Here is a 12,674-nt window from a genome sequence, read left to right as displayed (position 1 = left end):
CCCATTTTTCCCCCAAGGTTTTAAAGATCCCCGGTGATTATATGTGTTAAAACCCCCCCCCCCCCCCCCCCCCTTCAGAGATGTCAATGTCCTCATTGACTATTAACTAGCAACCCTTACTGAGCCTACATAAGAGGAAGGACGTATGCATTGCCCAATACATACAATACAAGCTCACAAGAGGAAGGACGTACACATTGCCCAATACATACAATAACTAGCAACCCCTACTGAGCCTACACAAGAGGAAGGATGTATGCAATACCTTGCTCAAGGGCAATATGTACGATACCTTGTTCAAAGATATATTGTATTTTTAAGTAACTACTAATCAATGAGAATTGAACCCATGCCATTTGCTCCGATACCAACTGTAGCACACCTTATCTCTCTCCCCTTAAGCCAATTGGAAAAAGAGCAATTGTTTGATGAGAGAGCCCTTTAATGGCTATTTTATCCCCATTTATCCCCAAGGTTCCAAAGATCCACGGTGACAATATATCCAAATCTCATCCTATAATCACATGCATTACATGGCAGAAGTATGTGTGCTTGGTAATAAGATGCAGCTCAATAGCAAACATGACCAAAATTGACTTGCATTTTCCTGCATGACATAAAGAATAAGCTTTAAGGAGAATGCATTTACCTTGTAAATTCAATGCTCTTGAAATTTTGTCATGTCAGGAAGTTTGGATGTCAAGAATGGCATATCTAGGGTAAGCATCTAAACATTCACCAACAAAGAAAATGCATAAAGACTGTTTATTTACTATATTGTTTCTTTGTTTTCTTATGGAAGTTTACTGAGGTCAGATGGTATACTGTAGCTGGTTTGATCAGCACTCTCAAGCTGGAAGCATTCCGGAACAAGTCCCTGGAGCTGGTTTCTACTCACGTCTAGATACTTGAGAGATGAGAGTGTGTAAACATCTTCCGGGATAGACTGCCGAAAAATGTGGATTAGACTAAACGAACGCATTAATGTGAAATAGATTTAGTAAGGGTTAGGGCATTAAAGGCATTAGGCGCGAATAGAGCAGGAGCACTGTGGATGCGTCACAGGTTTGAAAAAAGGGGCGAAAACAAGGTCCAAGTCCAAGCTCCAGGGCCGAGAGAAGAAATCGTTCATGTTGACCAAACTCTCTACTTCTGCCATCAAGTTGTAGACTCACTTGAGAGTAGTAATTCAGGGTTATGATTTCACTGTGCAAAACCGATTGCAAATGCCAGGTTTGCATATCTTCAATTTTCTTGCTGGATTGCTTCTAGAGTGCTGTGATTCATAGCTCCCCAATCTCTTTATTGCCACCAGCACACTCTCACGATTTCCTTTGTCTTTCAAACTTTTATGTGGCTAGATCCAGACATTCATAAGCACACTTCCAGCCAAAGTGTCTTGTAGCATTGTAGGAGGTAATTGATTTTATAATGTTTATTCTATGTGTTTGTAATGGGATTTTGTAGTTATATAGATAGCTTCTGGGATCTGATAGTTTCCTACATGTTTGTAGTTACTTCCTCAAACACACCAATTGCTATTTTGATACTATTCCAACTTAATTTTTAAAAACTATAAAGTGTTTGCAAATGCTAGGCAATTACTAATTTATACATTAATGTGAAATAGATTTAGTAAGGGTTAGGGCATTAAAGGCATTTTGCAAAGGGCAAGCTATGGCGCGAACAGAGCAGGAGCGCAGTGGATGCGTCACAGGTTTGTGGTCTCTCTTTCGACCAAAAAAGGCGCACAAGGGCGACAACAAGGTCCACCCGGAAGCCATGGACGCGGCGGCCTCGAAGCTGAAGGTCCAAGATCGTGTCTGTGAGGCCGTCTCGGGAGAAGCCATGGACGCCGCCGCCTTGAAGTTGAAGGAACTCAGGCACGAGGTGAAAATCGTCTTAGAAGCGATACGACAGGAGCGAGGGCACAAGGAGCCGATCAAGCCGATCAAGCCGGAACAAGAGAAAGAGGACGAAGAGGAGAATCAAGAGAAGAAAGCGGAGCAGCTGAAGGAAGAGAAGACAGCCGAGCAGGTGAACGAGGAGGAGAAAGAAGCCGATCAGATGAAGCCGATGAAGCTGGAACAAGAGGAGGAAAAGGAAGCCGAGAAGCAGCTGAAGGAGGAGGAGCAAGAGAAGAAAGCTGAGCAGCTGAGCGAGGAGGAGCAGGAGAAAGAAGCCCATGAGACGAAGGAACTCAGGCGCGAGGTGAAACAGGAGCAAGGTCACAAGGAGCAGCCGCAGCTGGAACGAGAGGAGAAGAATCAGCCGAATCAGCCGATCAAGCCGATCAAGCCGATCAAGCCGATCAAGCCGATCAAGCAAGAGCAGGAACAGGAGGAGGAGCAGCGGATGAAGCCGATGAAGCAGCAGCTGGAACAAGAGGAGGAGCAGATGATCAAGCCGATCAAGAAGCCTCTGGAACGGGAAGACGATCAAGAGAAGATGAAGCAGCAGGAGAATGACAAGCCCAAGCAGGAGGAGCAGCGACCCAAGCCAATTCTACTGCCAGCCGGGGGTCGTCGTCCAGGTATGGTTCCTTTTGCTTCTCGCATTCTTCTTCTACTGTGACTCACGATGGCCTTCTGGACTTGCAGGTTCCAGGCCGAAGATGGTTCGCTTCTCTTCCTCAGCGGAGGACATTCTTCCCGACGGCACCCGACGGCGGAGTGAAACCCATCTTAGCGATGGCCGAGGGGGCTATGTTGAGTTCGCGTATCTCGAAGCTTTCCACAAGGCAAACCGGTGGCTAAACCAGAGGGGAAAAACCGAGAAGAAGATCCGCAGCTTGGAAGAGGAAAAGCGCGAGGAAACAGAAGAGGAGAAGCACGAGGAAAAGTCTTGGAGTGTTAGCGCGCTCCGGATTCTGATCAGACTCACCGAGCAGCTTTACGAGGAGCTCAACGGCAAATCCAGCGACCGAGAGAGGATCAAGCGAGCGCGGAAGATGATGAGGCTCCAGAAAATGCTGGATAGGATCCCGAGTGAGAGGAAACCGTGGAAGAAGCTTCAGTCCGGCGAGGTGGTCTTCGTGAAGGAGGCAAAAGAACTATATGATCGTGCGGGGAGAGATTTTGTTGCAGAATTCAAGAGGAGACAGGTAAGTTTGATATACCTTCCAGATTCCAGATGGCCATAACTTCCGTGTTTGTTGTAGAGAGCTGAAGTGAACGATGAGTGTTTGTTTTGTCGGAACCATGATGGCGAGAAGATGATCGGCCGGGCTGGAGCGAACTCTAAGACGACTAGACCCTGGGTTTACCTGAGAAGAGAACACGAGCAAACTGTTCTAAGCACGTCGAAGAAACGAGAAATGAAGTTGGCTCCGAGCTCGAGAAGTTGGCTGCAAGGATTGGTCAACTGGAGGCCAGTGCTCGGACTCTAGCATCGGAGAAGCCAACTCTCAAGAGTCAAATCCAGAAGTTGGATCTCCAAGCAAGTTGAGCAGCACAGGAGGAGGCCACTAAAGCTATAGACCAGTTAAGTCGAGAGAAGATCGACCTTCTCGAGGACTCGACTCCAAAGATTTGCAACTGTCCAAGACGTGAAAGCAGTGCGTGACAACCGTGTCTCAGGGCTCCAGGCGGAGAAGTCCATCACACTTCAGGCGTCTAAACAGGCCAGCGACCAGCCTCCACACTCTTCTAAGTCAAGAGAAGATCAATGGATCAAGTTGGACTACACTCTACAGTGGCTGGAGCAAGGAGGGATCTATCTTATCAGCTTTCCAGTGGACGGAGATGATTCAGGAGCGCCTGCTACGGTAAGGCTGTCCATGATAGTAGTGAGGAACGACGTAAACCAGTGCCAGATGGCTGCAAGATGGCGAGAAGACGATATAGCTGAAGCTGCTCGTGACTGGGGTTTCGGATGGCTGCGGAGACTATAAGACAGACTACGCTAGACGTTCTCTGTCATCTGGTGGAATGAGGGAAGTGTTCGGACAGGAGTTCTTGAAGGAGAAGCCCCAGGGGATAATGGCTGACGGAGTCGAATCCGCTGCACGAGGTGGAGCTCTCGGCGAGAGCACGTGATGGCGGAGTTTGGAAGTGCAAAGGCGAGGCTGGAGAAGCAAGTAACTGGCAGCTGATGGAGAGGATCATGGGACTCGAGGCGCTGGAGGAGAGAGAGACGTGCCAGATGCAAAGCAAAGCTTTGGGTGAGGAGCTCTGAAGGATGAAGACAAGCCGAGGAGAACCGATGTGAGAGCGCATGGAGCGCCGAGCTCCAGAGGTTTGACGGATCAGATGGACGCTACATGCGACAAGAAGGAGCATCTGGCTTCGCAGGAAGCTGTGTTTTTGCATGCTTCCGCTCAAGCTTCTCAGCACGATCAAGGCCTGAAGTGGCGGAAGCATTCCCTAACTGGCAGAGGTTCTAAGCACGTTGAAGAAACGAGAATGGAAGTTCAAGAAGTAACCAGCTCTCGAGAGTCAAATCCAGAACAGAGATGCAAGCCAAGTACTGACAGCTCGAGCAGCACAGGGAAGCAGTAGCAAGCCTCCAAAGCGCCAGAGACCAGTCTCCACACTTCTAAGTCAAGAGAAGATCAACCTCGTCGAGGAGATATCCTCCCTTGACTCCAAAGTCTTGATCAATCGGGAGATAGCAGATAATTTTGTCAAGATCTGGGCTTCTCAAGCGGAGCTCGCCGAGACAGTGCCCGAGATCGGAGCAGTCAGCCAGCCGAGTGGAGCAGAGTCCATCACGTCGGCGGCGAGATGAAGGAGAAGATGAGATGCCAAGACGGATCAAGACAAAGCTCTCTAGTTGACGGAAACGGGACAAGAGCTTCAATGCTGTCCAGGATCGCTCTTACAGGTGCTTGGATGATAGAAGATGATGTTGGCAAGATGATCTCAAACTCGAAGAAACTGCTTGTGGCGGTGGAGCCAGAGGTTCGGCTTCACAAAGACTGAAAAACGGCTGATGTTCGCCCCTGACATGCGGAGACTACAAGAGCTGGAGTGAACTCTAAGACGAAGCAACAGTCATAAAGACAGAAGATCGGACGAGTTTCATGGAACGTGGAAGCTGGTGCAAAGCGATTCAGAGGTTCAATGGCCACCTTTACAATCGAGAAATGTGGACTGAGGGTACGTATAGTCATTCTTTTTTTCCTCTTCCATTCATTTCATCCGTGTTGTTAAACAGAAGAAGCAAGCTGCAGCGACACACAAATTGTAGCTCCTTTAGTATCAGCAACAAATCCTATGGTATTTTTTTTGTTTTTTAATTTTCTCCTCTGGTGGAATATCTTCTGAGCTCCAACTTTGTCCAGATCGTAGGAGGCAGTCTCTTTGAGACTAAATAAATAAAACATCTCAGAGACTACGCTAAGGAGCTGCTTATTCTGGCCAACTTGTGAGTACAACCTTGAGAGATTGTGTTTCTTTTCTATTTGGAAAATAGTCTGACTGCCAACTTGGTCCAGATCATAGGAGGCCGCCAGAAGAATATGTAAATGAGGGTGGAGCAGGACTTGAAGCAGCGAAAGATAAAACCCAGCGTCAGAGATCATAAGAATCGAGCAAGTGGGAATGGAAAAGCGTAAGATGATTTTAAAACTTGGAGAGAAAGGGAGCAGGCTGAAACAGCTAAGATCGAGCAGCAAAGATTGAGCAGCTTAAAGACGAAAAAATTTCTTAAACCAAGCAGGGCCAGCAGGTTGAAAAATCGAAGTTTTAAGTTCGCCCAGCACCAGCTTCAAAAAGCAAAGGGGAAGCAGCTAAAGAGCAGTGACAAGTTTGATCGAGCAGAGCAGCAGAATAGTTGATAGTTTTTTTTCATATAATTTTCTTTGATTTAGCTGTAAAAATGATGATTTAATGTTCAAATTTAGAAAGGTCCGAGATCCGAATTTGGTCCTAGCAACAAGATGATACCTAGAGCACGCTAGGGCTTGGCAGCACGGCCGCTTGCCAAGGCATCCCTTGAAAAACTCGTGAACTTTACCATGTAGGCCGAGTATTTGCAATCTCTAGACTTGTCCTTGTACGTTTGCAAGTATTCCTGATATTTTGTCCTCATAACTTGATTAGAAAATAGAATAACAAATCCATCTCAGGAAAATAAGATTCTTACGTAGTTTGGATAGCGAAGGTGTTTGACTTTCTAACCCGAGAACACGACACCACCTTAGAGCAAGAACTCAGGAGCTAATATGTACGCACCTCCAGTTATTCTATATGGTATAAAGCCATTTGACTTGGTCTAGAAGGTCTGAAGAGGCTTGCCCTGTCAGGTTTTACCTCCTTCCAGACTGTCAAAGTTGTTACCATTGTATGGGAAAAAACTAAATTTCTGCATGTCGTGAACAATAAAACTTGTAAGATTGCTGTACCTGAGCATCAAAGAAAGCTTCAAATCGTGAACGAGAGTCTGAAGGCCATTGAGTTTGTAACAATTGGCGAGAGACTTGCCTTCACGTCTGCAATTTCTTGCACTTTGTTTGATAGATAGATCAGCATTGCAACTTTTTACCAGCCTCCACACACAAGCACTCTTTTAGATACTATCATATAGAAAATTTATAGCAGAAACACTTGTCTTCGTTTGGCTATTATAAATAAAATTTCCTACTGATTAAATTGAGAATTTTCCATATTCCTCTTTACATTAAGCCTTTGACATTTTTCTTTATTTATTTTTTATGTTGCAAGTTTATTTTTTATGGGTTCTTAAAATCTATGAAATTAGTTCACAATGTCTTACTACAAGAATTCTAATATTTAAAGCAATTGTTATTTGTAATAAAGATTTATTACTTTCACTATTATATGTTTATTATAAATAAATATATATTTAGTTACAGACACAATATAAAGGTATTCTTAAAACATAATACCAGACTGGTTTACAACTACTAATTTTTTACAATTGCATTAGCTGATGGTAATATATATTTTATCTAAACAACATTGAAGTGATGATATTTTAAAATTCTCAACATACCAATTAATTTTAAAACTTTCACAGTATGTTTTACAATATATGTAATAAAATTTTCCATAATTAAATTAAAGAAAAATTAATTAGAATATATCGAATATTTAACTCTTTTACTTTGAAATTGTGAAATTTATATAAGCATTAAATTAATCTTTTAAAAATACAAGCTTACAAATTTGTATATTTCTTATTATTGTCATATTTAAAAATTATTAATTATTATAAAATTAAAATTAAAATTTTTAAAATGTTTTAAATTTTTAAAAATTTAAAGTTTACAATAATATTTTTATTAAATATATCTATAATTTAAATTTTACATTATTTTTATACTAGCAAGTAATCTGTAAGAAACCAAAGGGAACAAGTTGAGAATAATTTTTTAGAGTTTTAAAATAAAAGGGAAAGATCTATAAATAAAAGTACACTATTTTTTCAATCAATTAATGGTGTTAAGATACCATGGAGTTATTTTAAGTACTACTGGGATGTATGACCTACTAGGAAGTACATATTTAGGAGCTTACAAAATCCAGATTTTAAGATGTAAAATAGAAAGCACTTTTTAGATATATTTTACTAGAATGGAAAAATATCAAAAAATAATTTTAAAAAAATTAAATAATGTGATTTTAATGATTTTTATGAGTTATGTAGTCTATTGATTATAAATGGATAATAATGTAATAGAAATCATAAGATCTTAGTCATCCATCTATTAATCTAACTTATAAAAGCATTAAATATTCCTTTTTTAATTTTTTTTTCCTTTGTAAAAGTTTTATTAGTGTGAGTTCGAAGCATATGGCTACAATGCCATATACTAATATTAACAAAGTGGGATTTTCATAGTTATCAGATTGTTGTCAATCCGGACCACTTGCTTTTGTATATAAGCTAGGGTTTTGGCACTAATCAAATATGTATACTTTTGTATTCCTTTTTTATATTCCATGCAGAAAAATTGATTTAAAAGTAGATTAAAGATATGGTTATTGTATTCTTTAATAAATCATGGTATTTAAATAGGATATTTATGTGAAGCAAAAACTCCACAACATCAACAAAAGCAAGCATAGAGAAGCACTACTGCCTAAGGATTAAAACTTTCCTACTATGATGTTAATTATCATGGTTATATAGAGGTTTATCCTCCTTAACACCGACATTATAAACAGTGCTAATATTATTTTCCATCACAGCACTCGCTTAATTTCCCCCAAGGCCCTTCTTTTGTATTTTCTCTCCCTCTTCCATCAATGTTAGTATTTTCCTCCAATCCTTTACAGTGGAAAACTATCAAAGGGTAATCTAGGATCAAAGAAAAGTCACATTAACACTGGTGATAGAAATGTGTGGGAAAGCAAGAAAATCAAAGCTTTTGTGTTTGTAATTACTTCCTTGTTTTCCATTTTTCAACTATAGTTTTAAAGTTTTGCCTATAAACCCTAGAATTAGAAGCGAAGACGTTAGGAAATTGTTGTCTGTTATCTTGTGGATGATATGTGTTTAATATTCTATTTACTGTGCAATTTTTTATCCTAACAACTAGGTGAATTTGGTGAATTGGCTGGAAAAAAGCCATAAAGTTAAAAATCATATATTTCTATTATAGACTCTTGACAACTATGAGGAATTGAGTGCTCTTGGATTTCAAAAAAAAACCCCTCTAAGGGACTGGTGAGTCCAACCAACTTTATTATAAGGGCACTTCTAAATACTAATAAACTAGTGAGTTTGGCCAGCTTTGACTAGAAGAGCTTGACAAAATTGTTAGAATCTCCAGAACACTAGGTTAGAAGTGACTTTAGCAATATAAGGTCCTTGCAAGGATATTGATTTATTTATTCTCAACAACAATTTTTTTAGATGTGGCTAAAGTTCCAACCAAGAGCATTTCCTAATACTTTTACCGTAAGCTCATTTTTTTTGTATTAAAAGTCCAAGTAGAATTTCAAATTTACTAGATTCCAAGAATTAAATTTCACAATTATAAATAGAAAAATCAAAGAAAGATGTTAAAGTTTATACAGTATTTAAGAAGTTGGAAATTTTAAGGGTATAGATTTAGGGTTCACCCTTCTCAGAAAGAGAGTTAATCATAATACACAATTTCTAAAAGTTTTCTAAATATAATCTAAGTAGATTACTATTGAATCATGATTGCAAGGTGGTGGATTGTTTTATATATCTAAGTAATTGCTTTTGATGCATTTTTTGCATAACTTAGTTCATTTGCATCTTTCATTTGGTTTAGGGATTATAAATAGACATTTGTGGATCTCAAAGATGTTTTGATGGTTCCTCTAGTTTTGGAATATCTTGACTACACTTGACTTTTCATCTTGCATATAAGTGCTTTTAATATTAATTTCGGAGGTATGTTGATTGTACATCTTGAGTGTGTTTAGACTAAATAAGCATAAGGACCAAATTTTTATATGCTATTATTTAGCTTGGTAAAGAGTTCCCATCTTGTGTGTTTCACTAGCTAGTGATAAGAATCATCATGTGTTGAGTCTAGTCCTTCAATAATCCTACATGATAATTTATTGTGTCCACTAAACACCCTCATTATCATACCCTATATATTAATTTTGTTCCAGTCCTTTGTGTTATTTATGGTAAGTGTCTAGATTTGTCTAAGTGGCATAACTGAAAAATGTAGAAAGTGTTATATCCTATGGTGTTGTTCTCACATTCTAATCTACAATCTAGTATTATTCCATATTTAACGAGTTTTCAAGCTTGTTCCAGAGACTAACTCTTGGCCTAAAAGCATGCATTTTTCTAAGGTGGGGGATGAAGGAGGTTAGGGGGTTCTACATGTATAATAAGGATAGTGTTTGGAAGCATGGTTGACCATCTAAAACATTAGTTTGGCTTCTGCTAGAATGTGTCACTTTTTATTTTATGTTTGGCTTGGGCCTAAGTCTAAATTCTATGTTACTCTAGTTAGTGAGGTACCCACCTCTTTGTGTTAGGCCATCGGTATGCCGAAATTATGCCAAACACCATCTGACACTATTTGGTATGTAAGAGTTGGATATGGGGAGTTAGTGTTTATAAAGGATATTGAGTATGTATTAGATTTTTGTTTTGTTGCACAAAAGGCTTAGAGTTTGGTTCCAAATTCAAGTGCGTTATAATAAATTTCATACATACTTGCATAGTTTTTAAACATTGTTAAAGGGTGATTATATTGCAATCACTTCATTATTGAAGTGGAAGAATTTAATTGGTTATACTATTGAGTGGATCTAAAATTTTAAATATATAATTTTGAGGCTATTCATCACTTGGAGAGTTCTTTGGCTAATATTGATGCTCTTTTTTGAGCTCTTCTCCCTTTTTTTCTCTTTTTTCATGTTTTTAATATCATATTATTCTGAATTTTTTAGACAAAAATCTCATACCATCTATAGATGTTTTACTTAATATTCAATATCCACAAGGTGCAAAATTAAATTTATCTTTTTTTAATGAGGTTCTTGACTTTATGATACTCCTCTAGATCCCAGCCCATCAACTAGAAGACTCTTATTGCCTTCCATCTTTCCAACATGAGGGGATGATGTGAGGTCCAAGTGTATGTCTACAATAATATTAACATAATAGGATTATGATAGCTATTAAATTGGTTTCAATCTACTCACTTTTTAATATAAATTAGGGTTTTTAGGCTAATTGAATATGTACATTTATGTATTCATGTTCTATATTTCATACATTCACAATATGACAATAGGTAGTGTAATACTTCTTTTATAAAGATTAGTTATCAAATTAGATAATAAATTCAGAATAATAATTATCAAAGGGCGAGATTGTGTTCTTGATGGAGACCAAGACAATATCTATGGGTTTTCATTTGTTTAGACTAAGTATGATTCATGAATAGGGCATTAGCAATAATTTTGGAAATTACGGTTACTCAAGAATGCACCTCTATCAAGAGTTGCATACACTATGTACGAGTTGAACAACCAATAAAAGATTCAAAGTTGTGATAAAAGATATATGTTTTATGGAGTTGAAACTTATAATGATAGCAAATGAAACTCATAGTAGAATCCAGCACCAAGCGTTTCCCCTCCCATCTAAGATAAGAGTTTTAATGATACTATCATAAAGCTAAACAACTAGATTAAAATGGCCTCCTCAAGTTCCTTGTATTCCTAAGCCAAATTCTTGTACCATGTTCTTAAGTTGAGTTCCTAAGCCATATTATTGAGTTGTGGCACCTCAATCCTCCTCCTCTATGTGGCTTTACTTATGGGGAAGCTCATGACCATCCTCATCAACCAAGGTGTAAGAACAGTGACCAAAACACTGCTGAATGAAGAATGGTCCCTGCCACCACGGAGAGAACTTGAATGGTGGATTAAAGTCCCAAAGAAGAACTAGTTGTCCCAGTGCGAACTCAACATCTAGCTTGGCATGGTCCTTTTGGGCTTTGAGTTTGCATTTTGCAGCCTGGAGGTGATCAGCAGCTGCCTATCATTGTTCATCCAAGACAATGATGTCCCAAGCTTGAGCTTGTAACTTCTCATCTGCTGTAAGTCATGTGTTTGCATTGTGTCGAAGTGAAAGTGACAATGATGGAACTGTAAGCTCCACCGGAAGGATGGCCTCTATGCTGTAAACCAAAGAGAAAGGAGTGGCCGAGATGGAAGACTTGAAGGATGTCCTAAAAGCCTAGAGTGCAACTACCAAGTGGTCATGCCATTTGCGAGGATGACCGGCAATCAGCTTGCCAAGGATGGAATTTAAGATCTTGTTGGAGGACTCTACCTAGCCGTTCGCTTGAGGGAAATGGCTGCTACTCAGAGTGTGTTGAATTCCATGAGGTGCTCAACTACTTGGCTCAAGAATGCTCCTCGATGATTGGAGGTGAAGACTGCTAGGATGCCGAATTTGCAAATGATTGATTCATAGAGGAACTTTTCCATGGAAAGTTGATCTGCATGTCAAAGAGGAACTGCTTCCACCCACTTTGTGAAGTAATCAGTGGCCACGAGGAGATATTGATGACCTTGTGAACTAGGAGGTGAGATGGTGCCAATGAAGTCAAGTCCCCATTTGAAGAAAGGTCCTGGAGAAGTGATGAACGTAAAAGGAAGATGAGGGACATAGTTCTGTGGATTGAACTGTTAGCATTATAAGCAACACTTGGCATAGTCTGTGGCATCTTGATGCATCGTTGTCCAAAAGTATCCATATCGAAGGAGAAGTTGAGCAATAGTCTTCACAGAAAAGTGTCCCGCACAAGTGTGCAAAGCTTGCAATAATTAGGGAACCTCTCACTTGAGAACACATCTGAAAAGAACACCAGAGGAAGTTTGCCGGTACAAGGAGCGATCAAGGAGGCAATAGCTCCGTGCTTTGACACCAAGAGCTGCTCGTTGTTCCTTTGTGAGGTGTATTGGAAACTTGCTTGAGGCCAAGTACGTAGCCACCTCCTCGAGAGTCTGTGGAATGGCCTGAGTGTTCACTGTTGATACCAGGAATGAACTAGGATCAAGAACGTGCCTTCATTTGATGACAAAGTCCAGCTAGAACTCTTGGATGGTGGTGATCCACGAAAGAATGTGTGTGTTTTGAAAAGATTTCTGCAGGAGGAATGTTAGTACATGAGAGGAAACATGAAAAAGGATATGGCTCCCCAAGAGCATGTGCCGGAAATGCCAAAGAGTGTACACCAATGCGACAGCTTCCTT

General features: G+C 39.9%; 2 protein-coding genes across 2 annotated transcripts in view; both read left to right on the top strand.

Annotated features, from left to right (window-relative positions):
• LOC9652731 (protein HOTHEAD) overlaps positions 1–904 on the top strand; it is a 7,435-nt gene extending 6,531 nt beyond the window's left edge. The window contains exon 4 of the mRNA XM_024671205.1: positions 817–904. Coding sequence (XP_024526973.1) covers positions 817–904 — 88 coding nt within the window. The remainder of the gene's footprint in view (positions 1–816) is intronic.
• A 1,482-nt stretch (positions 905–2,386) lies between these two features.
• On the top strand, positions 2,387–3,645 carry LOC9652730. The gene is made up of 3 exons (XM_024671374.1): positions 2,387–2,533; positions 2,601–3,103; positions 3,161–3,645. The coding sequence occupies exons 1-3, from the start codon at positions 2,398–2,400 to the stop codon at positions 3,386–3,388; spliced, it is 867 nt and encodes a 288-aa protein (XP_024527142.1). The 5' UTR covers positions 2,387–2,397; the 3' UTR covers positions 3,389–3,645.
• The last annotated feature ends 9,029 nt before the right edge of the window (positions 3,646–12,674 follow it).

The sequence above is a fragment of the Selaginella moellendorffii genome, unplaced genomic scaffold, assembly GCF_000143415.4.
Source record: "Selaginella moellendorffii unplaced genomic scaffold, v1.0 SELMOscaffold_7, whole genome shotgun sequence".
Classification (NCBI taxonomy): domain Eukaryota; kingdom Viridiplantae; phylum Streptophyta; class Lycopodiopsida; order Selaginellales; family Selaginellaceae; genus Selaginella; species Selaginella moellendorffii.
The sequence above is the reverse complement of the archived record's forward strand: the minus strand, read 5'-3'. Positions and strand labels throughout refer to the sequence as shown.